Source organism: Beta vulgaris, chromosome 6 (genome assembly GCF_026745355.1).
Source record: "Beta vulgaris subsp. vulgaris cultivar EL10 chromosome 6, EL10.2, whole genome shotgun sequence".
NCBI classification, from domain to species: Eukaryota; Viridiplantae; Streptophyta; class Magnoliopsida; order Caryophyllales; family Amaranthaceae; genus Beta; species Beta vulgaris.
Window position 1 is genome coordinate 9095971 of NC_079207.1, and position 18208 is coordinate 9114178.

At 37.2% G+C, this 18208-nt stretch overlaps 2 protein-coding genes across 4 annotated transcripts; one reads left to right on the forward strand and one right to left on the reverse strand.

Annotated features, from left to right (window-relative positions):
* Positions 1–1493: 1493 nt before the first annotated feature.
* Positions 1494–6280, forward strand: LOC104895507 (O-fucosyltransferase 39). Its single transcript, XM_010682040.4, has 10 exons — positions 1494–2131; positions 3321–3383; positions 3486–3564; positions 3673–3743; positions 3829–3917; positions 4008–4211; positions 4496–4763; positions 4866–5093; positions 5178–5375; positions 5806–6280. Exons 1-10 carry the CDS (start codon positions 2021–2023, stop codon positions 6013–6015), a joined length of 1521 nt encoding a protein of 506 aa, XP_010680342.1. The 5' UTR covers positions 1494–2020; the 3' UTR covers positions 6016–6280.
* A 1027-nt stretch (positions 6281–7307) lies between these two features.
* LOC104895508 (mechanosensitive ion channel protein 2, chloroplastic) lies at positions 7308–17298 on the reverse strand. Of its 3 annotated transcripts, XM_010682041.4 has the most exons (14): positions 16961–17298; positions 16680–16839; positions 16540–16599; positions 15313–15470; positions 13685–13808; positions 13327–13424; positions 13073–13186; positions 12570–12630; positions 10264–10413; positions 10036–10146; positions 9614–9781; positions 9399–9512; positions 9152–9208; positions 7308–8585 (listed from the first exon to the last, which is right to left on the reverse strand). In XM_010682041.4, the coding sequence occupies exons 2-14, from the start codon at positions 16755–16757 to the stop codon at positions 7746–7748; spliced, it is 2133 nt and encodes a 710-aa protein (XP_010680343.1). In that variant the 5' UTR covers positions 16758–16839; positions 16961–17298; the 3' UTR covers positions 7308–7745. The 3 variants fall into 3 exon arrangements, with proteins under 3 accessions (XP_010680343.1, XP_057251566.1, XP_048501954.1); XM_057395583.1 differs by lacking the exon at positions 16961–17298 and having other exon boundaries at positions 16540–16589; positions 16680–16808; XM_048645997.2 differs by lacking the exons at positions 16540–16599; positions 16680–16839; positions 16961–17298 and having other exon boundaries at positions 7397–8585; positions 15308–15444.
* Positions 17299–18208: the final 910 nt, after the last annotated feature.

Genomic DNA, 18208 nt, shown 5'->3' on the forward strand with positions numbered 1-18208 from the left:
ACTTGGTAAATCGGTAAACCAAGTTAATTTTTTATTCAACCTTTCCCGACTGATTTGGACTTTGTCCCAGCCACCGGACCCGCACCAGCCACCAAGCCCCCACCCCTTCTCTCTCCCCGTGGCCGCTTCTCTCTTCCTCCCATCTCTCTCTTCGAATCGTGGGTATATGTTGTGGTGGTTGTACGCCCTTTCTCTTGGAGCGATGGTTGTGTGTGGCGGTGGTGGTCGTCGTCAACAATGGTGATGCCGGGAAAGCTCGGGGAGAGGAAAAGAGATGGGGTAAAAAGATACGAAGGAAGAGGAGAGGGGGAGGAGTGACGGGGTCATGGGGCGAAGGGGAAAAAGGGGAGGGGTAGCAAGGTTGGCTACACGCGAAGGGTCGGGGTAGCAAGGTTGGCTACACGCGAAGGGTCGGGGGTTTGTAGGGGAATCAGGTGGAAGGGTGGGTGGGTTTTGGGTTGGGACAACAAGGAACTGGGGTAGTGGGGGGGGGGTTAGGTTTTACAGCGGGCTATGGTAGGGGTGGGGGTGGGGTGTGGCAGCAGGCAGGAGAGATGAACATGGAAGGGGGTGGCAAAAATCGGATAAATGTCATACCTAACTTGTTGTTACCGGTCATTATGTTCCTATGACCAAAAAGTCGATTTAGTAAGCAAATGTAGGATCATTTCAGAATAATCCAAAGTGAAATTAATTTTGGCAGATCAGACAAAGGTGAGAATATTCCTATTTAATTTTCCAATAAAATATAAATACTACATACTAAAAGTAGAAATATTTAACAAATGTAGCAATTAAAAAGAGACACACCTAAACGATAAAATGTAACAACTAAAAAAATACGGAGGAGTAATCTTGGAAGTTCAGAATTAATAGAGATGATCATGGGCCGGGCCGGGCTCGAAAATTTTTGTCCATTGGTCGGGCTTGAATCCGGGCCGAATTTTTGTGTCAAAAGCCCGCTATTTCGAGCTTAAATTAGCGGGATTTTGCAGGCCAAAACAGGCCGGGCCAAAAAATAGACTAAAAAGTCATTTTTGGTTTGCCCAAATCCCGCCCAAAGCCAAAAAAGATACGGGGCGGACCGGACCGGGCTCGCGGGCCGAAAAACTCTGCCTAAAACCCGAACCAAAATGATCACCTATTCACCTCTAAGAATTAACCATTGTTGCCATTTGCCAATAGCAAAAGTCAATAGTAGTATAGTCGTACACGGCTACACACTAATAGTACCAACAACACTATACCGTTATATGCGGTCCACACGCAGTGGAGGTGGTGGAGTTTGTGAAAAAGTGTCGGTGACACGAGCACAAACGCCCAACTGTCCTACTCTGGAAGTAATAATGATTCATAACATGAATCAACATTTTTACTTTATCAAAACTTGTTTATTTTCTGGAAAAAAAAAACCCACCTTTATGCACCTACCATTAAAAGCCAAAAAATTCCCTACACTATAATACTTAAAAAATTTAGTACTAAAAATTTAGTCTTTTGAGGTCTCCATTTTTGTTCACAGATTACCCAAATTCCTCTCTTTTTCACCTTTTGTTTCTTTTATCTAACCGTTGTTCCAAAAGAACCCCGTTGAAAAAGTAACCCACCTTCATTTACTGCATCAATCTTCTTCTTTTATAAGTACTTCTATATATAAATATCTGAGTTAAAAAGAAAAAACAAGAATTGAAAAACACCCATTAATTCAGTTTGCTAGCTGTTTCTTTTTAAGAAGTGTTCCAAATTCCAAGCATTTCTTTGTTTACCATGTGAATTGAACTGAAAAAATCATTAAAGATTTGATTTTTTAGTGACCTTCCTTCTTTCTTTCCTTCCTTCCTTTTATGGCGCTCAATGTTGTGTTTATCTCTTTATAAGATGATTTAAGAGGGAAAGAAGAAGTTTGTTTCTTGAGTTAGGGTTCTTTTGTTTCTGGGTTCTTTTTTCTTCATTGTTGGAATTCTTCAATCTACCAAATTATAAGAAATTAAGGTTGGGTTTGTTGATTTTTCAACTGGGTATGATGAAATTCAGAAGGAAAGGAGATGGGAATTTTGTGGGTTTCTTGTTGATGCTGGTTTTATCATCAATCTTGAGTGTTTCTGCTGATAGTTCTCCTAATCTCTTCTCTGTATGTTCTTTCTTCTCTTAATTTCACTTTAGTTGTCTAATATTATTGTCATTTTTTGTATTTAATTTGTTGAGTTTGTGATTTCATGTGTTTTATTTATGTAAATTAATTGATAAGAAGTGTTTAATGTGAAGACCAACCAAAATTTGATGTTAAGAAGAGGAAAGAAGGGCAAAGTTGGAATCTTTTTTCTGTTTTAAATGACTACTTTTATTTCTTATAGGAGTGTATGATTTGGTGTACAAATGAGAAAATTGTGTGACTTGATGATATAATTGGTCAGAATTAATTCAAGATGTTGATGTTTTAGATTATGGTCAAAATTGCAATTGCTAATTGTTTTAGATAATTTGATCAACTATTCCAATGTTTGCTGTTTTTAGTTAAGAAAAAAATAATACTTGGACATCCTGTGATTAAAGTATAGTATAAGGTTATTTGCTTGTTCATGTTGCATTAAAGATTCTACAATTGAGGTTGAGCTGTCAAAGGCTGGAAACATCATTAGCAGCATTTTCTTTGTCTTTTGAGAATTAATAATAGTAGTTGATTATCATGGGCATCATGTTATTAGGATAATTACATTCTTGTGTGTTGACTTTGCTTGATTTGTGTATTTGGGGAGTAGCTATTTCAGCATTTCAATTCCTCCTTCAGTATGTACTGTACCATTTTTAGGTCTATACCATGAGTTTCTAGTAACATTGTGCTTTGGGCCTTTAGAATCAACATATATCTTTGATTTTCATTGGTTTATCGAGTTCATTTTGGTGAAGAAAATGTCCTATTGTTAACTTCCGAGAGCGAATGGATCCTCTTGTTTGGTCGGAGCACTAGTTTTTTTTTTCGAGTAACATCAGAAAAAATAAGCTCAGAGGATGTTCTTTATGAGTGTGGTTTGGTTTTTGCTCGAGATTATGGCCAGCTTATCAAGTAGCAGACGAGCCAAACCTAATTAACTTGTTAATTGTTACACTTTCATAACTGTTTCTCAAGTTAATTAACTTGTTGCTCTGCATGAAATCCTGGCAAACCTATAGGGATTATGGACCTTTAATTTTTAGTGTTGGAAGTGGTATGGACTGGTCTCTTCAATTGTGGTATAGGGTTATACTGTTTCCCTTTACACTATTGAGCAAACTTAGTGTACATGATTAGAAGTGCTAATTGCATATCTTCACCATGGCAGGAATGGATGTCTGCAAAACCTAGGCACTCAAATCTTCTAAAATATGCTCTGACAAGCGAAACTGTGAGTGGGATCTCATTGGACTCTGTCTCATCTACTCGTTTTTCCTCCAAACTTTGATTTTCACTAAAGTGATTTCTTGTTCATTGTTTTTCCATCATCTAGTCACCTGGAGAGCCTTCTGAGCTTTGGTCCCCATTACCAGATCAAGGTTGGAGACCATGTGGAGTTAATGGTGGAGCTGGTGAGCACAATTATTTATTGATAGCGGACAGAGTCTATTTGTGTATTTTCACGGCCATAACGTTGTAACAAAACATAGTCTCTCATTAGCTTCTTCTTATTCATGCAGCAAAGCCAGCTAACTCATCTGGATATCTCCAAGTATTTCTTGATGGAGGTCTGAACCAGCAACGCATGGGGGTAGGTGCTAGAGATACAAAGAGATACATACCAACTTTCATTTTCTATAATTAAGCTGCCATAACTGAGTTACTTTTATTTACAGATTTGTGATGCTGTTGCCGTTGCTAAGATTTTGAATGCGACATTGGTAATCCCCCTACTCGAAGTTAATCCTGTTTGGAAAGACACAAGGTGAGTTTAAATAAAAGTGATGCAACACATTCTTTTGGGATCTAAAATCTGTTCAAGGAGCCAAATTCTGAAGTTGCATCTTTTTGGCAGCTCATTTGAAGAAATTTTTGATGTGGATCACTTTATTGATGTCTTGAAGGATGACATAAACATAGTTAAAGAGCTTCCATTTGAGTATGCATGGAGCACCAGGGAGTTCTATTCCACTGCTATTCGTGAAACCAGAGTTAAAACTGCACCCGTGCATGCTTCAGTTCATTGGTATCCTGACAATGTTTTGCCTATACTTCAAAGGTACTACTTGATTCAGTATAATTTTTGGTTTTGTGATTTAACTAAAAACAAGTCTTTTAGACTCACTATGAAGCACATACTTCGGACATAGCATCATGTTGTAAACTAGCTGAGTAAACCATCATATCAATGAAAAGAGCGACGAAAACTATGTCAAATTACAAGTGTTACCTAGGTCATAACTCATAAGGCTGTAATGTTCTTTTGCTTTGTTTATAAAAGCAGTTGAAGTGAAATCTATCCTTGCAAGTGCTAATGTTGTTTCCTTTGCTTGTGTGCTTCAGCTACGGAATTGCTGCAATTTCCCCTTTTTCTCATCGTCTAGCATTTGACAACATGCCTGAAGATATCCAACGCCTACGCTGTAAAGTAAACTTTCAGGCATTAACGTTTGTACCGCACATCAGAGCGCTTGGTGATGCTCTTGTGAATCGGCTCCAATACCCATCTTCAAGAAGTGAACCCGAACATGGGTTACTTCAACAGTTCAATTATAGAAAAGGGTATAGAGAGCCACAAAAGTTTGTTGTTCTACATCTCCGATTTGATAAAGTATGTTCTAGAAATTAACAATTATGTTGGTTATGTATGACACCCCATTATGAAATTTGATTGTATTTTTTTTGCTCAACATTCAACAATTTTTCTGTGTAGGACATGGCTGCCCATTCAGCCTGTGATTTTGGTGGTGGCAAAGCTGAAAAGTTGGCGTTAGCAAGGTATAGGCAAGTAATGTGGCAAGGAAGAGTTCTGAACTCTCAGTTCACAGATGAAGAGTTGCGAAGTCAAGGTCGTTGCCCGATGACCCCAGAAGAAGTTGGACTACTTCTAGCTGCTCTCGGGTTTGATAATAGTACACGTTTATATCTTGCCTCCCATAAGGTAAAAACCCACTGCTGAGCCCAGAAAAAGATGATCTCCAAGTAAGAAGTGTTGGGTTTTAACTTGTCTGCTAATATCTGTCAGGTGTATGGGGGAAGAGCTAGGTTAGCAACTTTAAAGAAACTATTTCCTTTAATGGAAGACAAAAAGAGCCTTGCTTCAGCAGATGAGCGTGCACGGATCAAGGGGAAGGCTTCCTTGCTTGCGGCTTTAGATTATTATGTCAGCATGCATAGTGACATCTTCATTTCTGCTTCTCCAGGAAACATGCATAACGCACTGGTACGTACTGTAGAAAGGTTAAAATGTTGTCATAATTTGACAAATTTTCTAAACATCTCATTGCTTCTTATATATGACCATATCCGTCTCAATTGGACTTCAATTAGGTCAAAGATATTAAAATCTATAATAAACCAAGGCAAATGTTACATGTAATCCTAAGGGTTTGTGATAAACTAAATGTAGAAATATTTAGCATTAGTATTAACACCATTGATCTTATCATAAGTTCTGAAATTAATGGTTATAGGGACATAGCCTTAGTGACGTAGCAAACCATAAATTAATGGATGGTTTTTCTTTATTAGTACTATATTAGAGTTGAACTTTTTTTTAGACATTCTACCTAAAAACTTAATGCACGTCTTTGCTCTAACTATGCTCACCTTCTTTGGAACCTAACAAGAGATTTTGTTCTAAATGCCAACAGGTTGGACATCGAACATTCGAGAGTTTGAAGACCATAAGGCCGAACATGGGTTTGTTGGGTCAGCTCTTCTTGGACAAAAACATGAGTTGGGTAGATTTCAGACAAGCAGTAGTCGAGGGTCATCATTATAGACATGGCCAGTTGCGATTACGAAAACCGAAACAATCCATCTATACATACCCTGCTCCGGATTGTATGTGCCGTGCTTGAGGTTTGTTTATAAACGGTCTCTTTAGGAGTTACTTTTCTCCATATATGATTTTTATTATAGTATCACCTAGTATTATTGGTGGGTTTTTGTAAGCATTTTAATAAAAGTTGAGCCCATTCGTTTTACTTGTAAATGTCGCATATATTTGAGCATGTTACGTTCAGAAGATCAGTATAGTGTATGAGTTTGAGAGGTCAGGCTTCTATCTTTTTGGATGATGATGTATGATGATTAGTGAATAACAGATGTATTTTTTTGCATGGATGAACCATTGTACAGATGATCATCCCCATTTTCAGACGAAATTCATCCAATGTATGGTTTATATGAATGGAACTGCTTAACATTTCTTTCCCCTCCTTGGCAGTTTTGTTTCTTTTTTTTTTTTTGACATCAAGGAAATTTGCATTAATGAAAAATTGGAGTACAACCTAATGGTAATACAACCAAACCAAACAGAAACAACTAACACTACAAAAAAACTACAGTAACTCGTACAAACAATTTAACGTAAACACTAACTAGTAAAAGTCCAGTCCGAATAAAGTTTGTCGTGAGCGATGGGGAGTGAAGTTGGATATGAGAGGAAATCTGTTGAAATACACAACTCCGACGATCTTCATAGAGAGATTGCCGTACAACCGCTAGTAGATCCCAATGTCCACTAGACACGAAATTCCAAGGTCCTTGATGATCCTCCTGAGATTCTCCTGATTCAACGAACAAAGAAGTCACGTTTGATAGTGACTTCTGACCCTGCTGCGAGGGTAGTCAAAAAAGCGGCGGGAAGGGTTTTGTAGGGTTAGGGAGCTTTGTAGAGAGAGAAGTCGGCTTTTTTTGGACGTTTCCGCAAATTATTTTTCCAATAGCTTTATTTCTTTCAATTTCGATGTTTTTGCCAATTCATTTTTGTTTAATGAGAATAATTTTGTAAGTTTTTCCTTTTTACGAAGGGATTGGTTAAGATTTGATTTTTGCCGTTTTATTTGCTTACTATTTAATGAGAAAAATTTCATGACTATTTAAAAAGTAGGACACGGGGATGTTTGTGAGTTCAATTTCAACTAATAGTAAATAGTGTACATGAAAACATGATAGGAAAAACAAAATACTTCCTTCGTAACAAAATAGATGTTATACTTTCTAAATATGATTGTAACAAAATAGATATTATACTTCCTTTTTAGGAAACAATCTCTCTATCTCTTCTATCACATGGGTCCTCTAAAAAAATACTTCTATAAAAGAAAACTATTACCCTCCATCGAAAAAATCCCTTGAAGAATACATGAATGAACCACAACATATGTACTTCAGGAATTATTGGGATTCTATACTCCATTTCTTTTACCACAACAAAACATTTCTCGATAACAAATCTGATCACTGTAAATTCTTAATGATATATGCAAGAGTTGACTATCAAGACTTCAATATATGCAAGTTCCTCGCTTTTCAAGGACTTTAAAGTATGGGCCATCTCAACACCAGAAGATAGCGCATCTCTGATAAGGAATCTAATGAATGTAAACTCCATACGACCATACTAATAATACTTCCTAGTTCCTAGATCCCAAACAACTTGCCAACTTGGTGACAAATAAATACCGCACCAAATGGCCATCAAATGGTCATGTAACTATCTTTTTTAACAATTTACAAAGAGCAATGAAGCTCAAGAAATTACGCAGTGCGAGCAAGGTCCGATGCAAGTTGGAAGAACTACTTCTTAATTGTCTTTTTCATCCTTCTCCACAGCTGAATTCGCATGCCCACTGCTTTGTGCTGCTAGTTCTTTTGCCTCTGCTGGAGTTGGAGGTGAATCAAGCTCTTCGTCTATAGGCAAGGTTCTCTTCGATCCCTCCAATGCAACCCCGAGAACTATGTTCTCTTCCAAACCGGTTGATGTCGACTTGGATGGTTCAGATACTGTTGACTTCTCGGCCTGCTTGGACAGCGTGCCACTTGTTTTGTCATTATTACCTGAAGTTTCCAAGTTCTTCAATGCTTTTTCATGAACTGAGCTTGCAAGTTTTGCATCTGAGTGTGTTGTAACTGCCGTGTTCTTTTCCAACTCAGAGTTGGACTTAGATACAGAATTTACAGTAGCCTTATCATCTGCCTTACGGTCCGATTTGGCAGCCCCTGAAGCCTTGCTCTCATCTTTCAGTTCTGAATGCGCCGTATCTGCCACATTACCCTCACCCTTGTTCCCAGGTTTCAATATTTCTTTGGTATTCAAGTCAGGCGCTAATGTTTCTCTGAAATTACTATCATTAGTCTTTTTGTCGGCTGTTGGTTGTCCTGTGACACGACTTTCTTGTTCTGCACTTGGACGCACTGCACGAGCCTGAGATTTTGATTTATCTTCTCCATTTATCTTGTAAGGAGGTTCAATCAGAAGCATAGGACGTTTTGATGCAGGCCCACCACGAGTGAAGAATGAGCTGGAAAATGACATGCTATCCAAGTCAGGTTCGTTATAGAACTTCTGTATGGTCCTGATTGGTGTAGCAAGGCGGGCCCTGTGATGGCTGATGACTCGCAAAAGATCCAGCAATATAGCTTCCTGCAACCTCAAGCAGCAGATATATTAGTACTTCGGCTGACCAGAAATAACAGTTCTGCATATTTATATTAAGATGAGAAAAATTGACCGAGTTTTTGAGACAAACATATAATTTCCGCATATAGGCTCACTTAGATTCACTGGATGAGAGAAAAACGAAGGATACAATCAAACATACAACTACCTCTATTACAATTTACACACAATGTTGTAATAAATCGTGGTGAAACCTCAATTGCATGTTGTAATGATGTGGCAATTATATCAAGACAGGGGGCATAGTGTGCACAAAAAAATGTCAATTGTCTGACTCTCCACATGAACATCTACAAAACAATGCACAGTACTTTCCAAAAGAGCTCAATCCATTAACACGCAACCTCGGTTTAAAAAACAAAAGTCAGTAGACAAGATCTTATCCCCTTTCTGATTTTTCTTTGAAGAGATAAGTTGGGACACACAAAGATGAAGAAGAAAAAATCCACAGCGTAATATGCACTAAAAGCTACTTACTGAAACAAGGATGACACCTCATTTTGATTTATGAAGAAAAAAAAATTGCTTACCTTAACACACAGGTACTCTTCATGACGTGATGTCTTCACAAAACAGGAAATCAATATCTGTATCATATAAAATAAAAAGAGGATATTGAATTAAATCAAGAAAATTATCTTATATCTAGAAGCAATGAACTTATGACACCTAATGTGGTTTAGATTCCTGATCCCAGACAGAGTAGGGTCTACTGCAACATTATGATCGACTCACAGGAGCAACAGTAAGTCACAAACACTAACGCAATGTACTAACCATAAGAGCTTGATTTTCGGGATCGATGTTTTCCAAAAAAACTCTTCTATGAAGCTTCTGCTGTTCAACTTGAGGATTCTTGGCCAAGACTTTGCGCATGTCAGCAACAATATTCTGTAGATTGAGAGTGGGTGAATTGTAGTCACATGAAGAAGATGGGCGCCAATGGGTGCACCAAGAGTCATGATTACACAAATATGATCAAGATCACTCACATTAATCTTACTGACATCAAGGTGACTGATTGCAAGATGGGTTTTGATTCGCCAGTGAGATTTTTGAGTGAGGTTTCTCACAACATTTACTGTAAACTTATGGTTAGGAATGTGAACTGCCTCACGATCTTCACCCCTTATAATCGTCGGTGACCACCATCCCACGTGCTGTTGAATATAGAATGTAGAGACAGATAAGTTGTTAAAAGATAATTGTGCTGCATAAACAATATCACAGGCAAAAGATTTTACATAAATCATTAACGACAAAAGAACATTAAAATCTACTCCACAAGCTTCAAGGGAGTACACGTAGCAGTCTAGAATCAGAAAGTCATCTTCCTCCGAAACTCATTCTAAATTTCCTACTGTGTTCTACCAAGGTTAGAATTATGGTGCATTGCTTGTGTTAGGATACAGACCTCAACAGTACCGGAGACTTCATATCCTTCTATTTTTGTTTGAATCCATTCATTTACTACAAATGGCCGTGTCGCATGGATCATTGCGCTTGACAAGAAATTTGTAAATATCTGCACGACAGCAGGATCAGAGATGGTTACCCCAGATAAGTTCAGAATTCTGTGTACACTTTTGATGAAGATTTTAACACGCCTTTGCCTAATGAATAGCAGAAATATAGCACATACCTCACGACCAGCAAGTGTCAGCAGCACAGTTCCAAGACCTCCAGCAGTCACCCATTTCTGGGTAGAGAAACCCAACAACTCCATGAACAATGAAACAGCTGCAACCCAAACTGCAGAATATACAGCTTTCCCAGCGAATTGGAAACCCATCTGTCAAGAGGTGAGTGAGTTTTCACGAAGGAACATTGACAATATCAGCAAGGTAATAAGAAAACATTGAAAAAATGCTCAACAAAATCTAATACAACCACGGAGTCCAGCATAGGAAGAATTACAGATTTATAGTGCAAGTGTGCAACAGTGTTCAGTAAATTTATGTTTCATGCCGTGTTCTTGATACTATCTGCTACCTTGTTACGCCATAAAGAGGAAAAAAAAGCAAAAGATTGCGTTGAAGTAACAGTCCAATGCACTTATGGGTTCTCTGGTTGGCTCAATGAAAACAAAAGGGAACCAACACCAGCAATGCCAAAACCTTTAACCCAAAAGATGAGATCGGTTGCATGAATTTCTCTCATATTCTCATGTGGTCATCCACAAGGAAATTCTTCCTTCATTCACTTTTATTAAGTGTTCTATGCTCCAGCAAACTTATTATTTCAATACCAATTTTCAACTCCCTCTCCCAATTTTAGAAAATAATTTCATTGCGTTCCTGATATAAAATAAAAATATTCCCTCCCCCAAGTCATTTTTGGCCTTCCACGACTTCTCATAAAGATCTCCACAATCTCCACTCTCCCCTTTCCTTGCTGGTACATCTTTTTGGTCAGTGACACACATGCCCAAGCCAACATAGTTTATTCCCATTCATCTCATACTCAATATTTGCAACTCCGACCTTCCTCTAAATATCTTCATTTTATATTAGGATAACATTGGTCCATTCTAAATACCCCACATTCATAGGATAACATTGGTCGAATATCCGTCCTATAGAGTTTTTACCTTAAACCTTAACGGTACGCGATGGTTGCACAATATCCCAATTGCTGCTCTGCATCAAGCAGCCCAAATGCAATCCTCTATGTCACATCTTTGTCAACATCTTCATTTCTCTAGAAAGAATCAGCACAAGTAACAAGGTACTTAAAAATAATCATTACATCCTTGCTCAGCTCCTTCATTACTAGATTGGAACTCCATGTAATCATTTATATTCAAACTTAGCCTAACCCGCGAGATTCTAACTTTTGTCTCAATAACTCCAGGTTAGCATTAACCCCAACTCTAGCCTTTTTATTACAATACAATATCATTATCATCTGCAAGAAAGGGAAACAGGAAGGAAAATTTAATATTTCGTTCGTTTAAGGTAAAAGAATGAAATTCTTTCCCTCCTTTAATGTTTAGTTATTGCAGATAAAAGAAATACGCCTTCTTCCTTCCATCTCTCTCCCCTCCCTAAAGTATCGTTCTCAATCACGGCCACCAATACCTCCCGGTGACTTGTTCTTCTTTCTATACAATAATATAGTAGTTGAATACTTGAATTTAATAAGTCGTCATTTGGAAGTGAAATTTAAACAAAGGACCTGAAAGGCCGGATTTGAACACCTAGAGTCCAGACTCCAGAGCAAGTTGGGTGGATGTATTTCTTCTACCTTAGTAGGTGGGGTCATTTGGCAGATTTGAATTAGGCAAGATCAGGGTGATCTTGTGGAGGTGGATGGAGACTCACAAGTCATGGGTTAAAGAAGTGAATTGATGGTGTTTCTCAATGAGGGTGAGGTTTAGTTATGTTGGGTTATGAATTAGGGTTAAGTTATAGTGGGTTCGATGCTTTTGGGTCAAGAGTCATGAAAGTAGAGGTAGTTGGAGTTTAGGTAATGGTGGAGGTTGACGGAGCCAAGGAGGTAATGGTAGGGTCAATTTCTGGGTCGAAGTTGTGGCAGTCATGGTGGCTGTAGGTTTATAGCAGTTGCATTGGTAGGGGAATCAATGTAGAGGCATTTGGGACAACCAATTAAGGCAAAAAGATATAAGAAAAAGTGTGAACCAAACAAACCAAAAGGAAATTGAGGGTCTTAAGATCCTTTCCCTTTTCTGAAAATCCGTTACCAACTATCCCCTTAGTATTCATATATTATTTTAACGGCAACAACTCATAAGCTCTAGCTATGTCAAACAGGAAGTTTTTCTACTGAGAGAATAAAAATTGGAGACCACTGACCAAGTATGTAAAACAGTTCGTCAAAAAACATAAAATTTGGTCATCTACTCAAAGCTACACAGCAACTATATGCTTGAATCAAAAAACACTTTTAGTGCATCGGCAGATAAAGCATATGAAGTTATGAACATACATTTCGGGCATCAGAGGGATCATTTGTCTCTATCAAGTACTTCTGAGCTTGTTGAATCACACTGCAACAAAATCATTAGTTGGTGACATCCAGTGATGATTACCAAGATACAATATAAGCACATTAACACTTCAATAGAAAGCTTCTGAACATAAAAAGCTATACACATCTATTGCCATATAGTATACAACAATCTGACTAAGGGTGCAACAGCCAAAAATAGAAACCAGCCAATAACCATGGGTAAAGTTTGCAGCGATTAGAAATGTCATGTAAGAGTCATGCCCTTAACAAGTCAACACCAGATAAATAACGAGTTCTTTCAGGAGAGAAGGGGGGTATAACATGAGTACATGACTGTAGAGTGTAAAGGACAGAAACAGTGACAGCAGTGTTTAATAAGATAACATAAGAAGATCGCCTTCCATATTAACTTTTAGTCAATTATCAAGATTCAGAAACTGCTATACAAATTAAGATAGTGCGGGGAAAAAAAGGAAAACCTTGACAGACAGTAGGCAAAAGCCAGCACAGTTGAAAGTGACATAACAAAGTTCAGGATGCGTTGCTTCACAAGCTGGCTAGCTTCTGTAGGCATCACAATTGGATTCAAAGTCCTGTACAATGCCAAATTCGTAAATAATCACCATCACCAAGAGGCACACTTGTATTAAGTACAAGAGATGCAAGAAGAACGAGATGAAAATATCTTCAAGACCAAAAGGAAATTAAAGAGAAAAGTTTAGCTAACTAGGACCTGCATATAAGCACTGCGCTAGTCCACAGAAATATAGGTTGCAGATAAGATGTCAAAACATATTTTGTTGTACTCTTCTTCCAACTGTTGTCAGATTTCTATATGCCAAAAAGATAAGTCTATCAGGTATCAGGAATATGTTAAATATAAAGAGAAATTTGACAAAAGTGCTGTAGGTCATATTAGTCAGAGAGAAGGTCCAGTCAAAACATAAGAAAGTATGCCATCACAATGACTTTCAAGGGGTTGACACCGGATTATCACTCGCAACGAACATAACACTTTCTTACTGCAACATCGCAGTAAAGTAGTAAACAAAGGAACATGTGGCAGTCAAAATAAATAAAAGGCTCCTTACATGCAAAAAAAAATTTCTGCTCATTCGCATGAGTGGTTCCAAACCCCATAGGGTAAATATGATAATGCCAACAGCAGGAACTAACTTTGTGACAACAGGGCTGCTTTGTAAAGCATTGCATGACCTGCACAGTACAATATTCCACAACAAAATCAAAATATATAAATTAAGAACACGCCCTAAGAAAACATACATTGGACACTGAAGGTTAAAGCACTTTAGCTTCGTAACTTTTACTCAAGATATATACACTTACACTTCGTGGTAAAAGATTGTAAAGTTTGACCTTGAAAGTGCAACGCTGCATTAATTTTCGAGAGTAGGGAGTACATATATATACAAAAGGAGCTGGTGCTCAACAATTGTGGTAGTTCTGCCCCCACTCCACAGCAATATGGAAGTTCATTATCCTCAAGGAAAAAACAGATAATGGAAGACACAAAGTTTCCTATAAGTTCAATACTATTACCACCATTTATTTACCAAACAATGCATAAATATTTAATTGGAGTTCCGACTTGTTACAGGTCAAGATAAAGATTATTAATTACATGTCAAATTTAAAGTCTTTGTTAATGAAGGAAATTAGTTAAGCATAAGATTCTTACCTTTGACCATAAGTTATTATTTCTACACCAACTCCATCTTCAAAGAGTTAAGAGTAGTTTCATTCATACCAAAACTCTATAAGCATACTTATGTTTGAATTTAGAGTGTGTCTAACTTAAGCAGATGACGCTGCTAACGTTGATATATCTGGCATTCCATATGACTAACTCAAATCCATTGCATTCCATACAGTTTGAGAATTTAGGAGCATTTTGAGAATTGTTTATGGGGTTTAAGAGAAATATGTAACTACACCCTTAAGTGAAGTCTTAGTCAAGAGAGCACATCTTTGAAAGTCAATGAGGAACAAATGTCAAAGGGAACTTCAGTACGTAGTGGAACAGGGGAACTAACTAGAGTTAGTAATAGGCTTGTAACATGGTTGTTGTCCTATTATAATGATAAGGTTCAGTACGTGGACAAGATTTTAACTTCCTATTGGGCCTAAGGTATTCCTCGTACCAAATCGTTCTTCCATTAACTTAATTTATTGTCTATTTTTCAATTCTGCAAATAGTAACAAAGTTCCTACTGTAGAAAATATTGCCTCTTGTAGTAGTCCACTTAATCAACAAAAAGCTTGCAATGCTTTGAAACAACCTCTTCCCCCCCCCCCACTCCTTTGTAATTTATATTAAATTTAACTTTAAAAAAAAGCAGCACATGCTAGCATATTCTAATATGCATTCAGGGAAAAAATGTCTTCATATCAAATTTGTAGAGACTTTGGCTTTGCAAGATCAATCAAGCCCCAACAATAACCAGTTTCTTTCTTTATTGTTGTTACTCAATGTAGGGCTCAAAGAATTGCTTCCATAATTACCAATATTTTGACAAGCATAAGTGCTAAATTTGTATGGTGAAATTGTATCACAACAGCACTACTTACGAGACCCTAGTTTAAAGCAACAGCGATTTTTTCATCCCCCCCCCTTACCCTCACCCACCAACCCCCCAAACAATAATAAAAGCGAAGGGCGTAAAAAGGAAAGCAAGAAAAGATAGCATAGATACCTTACCTTGTCAATGCCACAGTAGCTGTCTTCATGCTAGGAATGGCAACACTTTGACCAAAAAATAAAAAAGAATGGCATCTCGGGACATTGGACCTGTAGGGTGGGCTAAGCAGCGGTCTATTTACACGGTAAGATAATTGATAATTCCATGAATTTTGTCTCTGTCATTAAAAACTCAGATAATAAATATGATGCAGATAATCAGATGAGTTATTGAACTTATATGAGAAATTCAATTCACAAATACCCTAACAGTCCATTGGTAGTCGTTAATAAATGGTGGTAATGGGAATGAGAAGCACCCTTAAAATCTCCATGGGGAGGCAATTTCAACCCACAAGTTTGTATTTTTTTTCTCCATGGGAAAGCAATCTCAACCCTAAGTTTGTGTTATTTTATCCAAGGGGGAGCAATTTTCATTACCACCTACAAGGTGATATTGGATGGAAATGAAAATTTAAGAAGAAAAATGGACACTTTAGTATAAATTAGCATTACCATAGGAATGAAAAATGATTTTCTTCACAAAGTTACATATTAATTCCTTCCCATTACCATCATTTATAACCAACTACCAAATGGGCCGTAAGAAACACAGAGAAAAAAGAATCTATGTAGGTAAAATAAAAAACAGTTGCAGTTTTTATAAGAAGGTAGTAGATACATACTACACAACTATTGATATGATCATTTCCATAACTTTCCAATAGAACCAAAGAAAGGTTACACATAAGAAAAATGCAATGCCACAGCAACAAAGCAATCCAAAGTTTGATAACCTTTAAGTCTCGAAAAGCTTCAAATTGTAACAATAAACATAGACTTTGAAGCACAGGGAACACTAATTCTAGATACTTGTCAAATTGTTTTATGGCTAATAAAACTCCAACCGGCCACATTTCAAGTAGAATAACTCATAAAAGCTAGAGAATGGAAAACCATAGCAATTAACATCCACAATGTACCTAATCAGTGACATTAATCCAAAACCACACAAACAGAACATTGTCAATTGCCAATAAGTCGAAAACTGGTGAGACACTTGCCATACATATTAAACTCAACAACCAGATACAATTGGCATTCGTCATCAAAAGAATTCAATCACAGTAAACAAATAATTACCTAACTTAAATTTCCATAGTGTAAACTTATGCCCTAATTCAACAGTTTGAAACATAAAAATAGCATTATGCTAGAAAGAATACTAATAATAAAGGGAAAACATACCGAATTACATGAAGATAACGCAGTTGAGAGTAAATGATGATTCCCTCTTCCTGTAACATTCTGAAGCGAACAATCATTAGCAACTCAAAAATTGCAATTAAGTAAAATCAATATAAAAACGAACATTAAAATTAGGGCACCTTGAATTTTTTGCCTCGATCTTGGTTCCTGCAAATCCCTAATGAAGGGGATAATTGCAGAGAACCAATCAGAGACATTATCTGATGATTATTGTGCTCAAAACACGCCCAAAAACATAGCTCAAATTTGATTAAATTGAAAGGAGATTACACCAAAACCCTAGAAATTAAGCAAAGATAATTAATTGATCATCAATAATAATAAATAAAAAAAAGTGAGAATCTTCCAATTTTCGTAAACTAAACAATGAAAAAAGATTGAGAAATCAATGAATTGAAACCTTGATTGAAGATAATTTGAAGATAATGAGCTGTAAAATGCAAGGGTTTTACGAAAGTATCTTGATTTTGCGACGGATATTCGAAGTTGCAGAGAGAAAAAAGAGGAGAGAGAGAGAAAATTGGGGAAGGTCAAAAAGTGTCGATAAACCAGAGATAATTCTCTTTTTTACAAAATTTGTCCGTAATTTTCCACGTGGTCAGAGAGTTTTTAGTTGCTCTTCTGTAAATGTAATTAGTGTGCGTTAATTAGCGTGTCCTAGTGAAGGAATGTAGGAAACGATGGACATATTTTGTTTCGAGTTCTTCTCCATTGCAAAATGCAATCATACTTTCACATGAAATTTTCGTGGTTCTAGTTTCACCGCAAATCTCAAGGGATTTTCCCTTATGAAAGAGTTTTGGGAATGTAATGCACGCAAAAGCAGACATCAATCATCCAAATATAATATGTATGGACTATGGAGTAGTTATTTCCTAGAGTACTAAACTTGGTTAATGGTTGGATCGGTCATCGGTGTAGTTTATGAGTAAGTTAGAGACTTGACGTAGTAGGTCATCGGTGTAGTTTATGAGTAAGTTAGAGACTTGAAGTAGTAGGATAGTATTCATAGTAATAGAGGTGATCAACATTTAGCATAGTCTCAGATTCAGCTTTAAATATAGCGGATATTTGACATGATAATTTGATATGTGATTCGATCTCAATCCGTTTTTGGAGGGCAAAAGAAATGAGCAACCCGAATTCGATTATTTAGACTATATTTGGTCAGAAAAGTCATGTTGACCCATCTTGAAATAGCGGGTTTTGGTGCAAAATTATTTGCATGAGGCTCACTTTTTTTGGGCAAATCCTAGTCCGACACACGATCACCTCTAGCCAGTAAACCACTAATTATTAAATAAAGGTTGCATCGAGTCACGACAATGAAATAGTTGTGTCATGTTGAACTTGTGTCAATTTCACAATAAGAAGGAACCTTGTGTTGGTCAAGCATCCTTGACCCATATGAGATGTGTTGTGGGGGCCCAAGTAATGGATTTTAAATTTGTTTGTGGTTGAAAATAAGTATTCCATCACATGGGTCTGTCCCTAATGTTTATTTAATAGCAATTTCATGTTGAAGATCAAAAAACGATGTTTTATGCACTTGATTTCGTACTAGTAACGTCGTCATGATAAATTGTGTTGGCTCTACCTATGCCTAGTTGTACTCCCCGCTCTTATTTAAGTAGTCGTGGTTATATAC

Excerpts from the sequence above, each read along its gene's own strand:
- LOC104895507 (XM_010682040.4), top strand. The coding sequence starts at position 2,021 with ATGATGAAATTCAGAAGGAAAGGAGATGGGAATTTTGTGGGTTTCTTG. Across the intron at positions 3,384-3,485 it reads ATGCTCTGACAAGCGAAACT|TCACCTGGAGAGCCTTCTGA; the intron begins GTGAGTGGGATC and ends TCCATCATCTAG. Across the intron at positions 4,764-4,865 it reads TACATCTCCGATTTGATAAA|GACATGGCTGCCCATTCAGC; the intron begins GTATGTTCTAGA and ends TTTTCTGTGTAG.
- LOC104895508 (XM_010682041.4), bottom strand. The coding sequence starts at position 16,757 with ATGTCTCTGATTGGTTCTCTGCAATTATCCCCTTCATTAGGGATTTGC. Across the intron at positions 13,425-13,684 it reads GCAGAAATTTTTTTTTGCAT|AAATCTGACAACAGTTGGAA; the intron begins GTAAGGAGCCTT and ends TTTGGCATATAG. Across the intron at positions 9,782-10,035 it reads AAGTCTCCGGTACTGTTGAG|CACGTGGGATGGTGGTCACC; the intron begins GTCTGTATCCTA and ends TATATTCAACAG.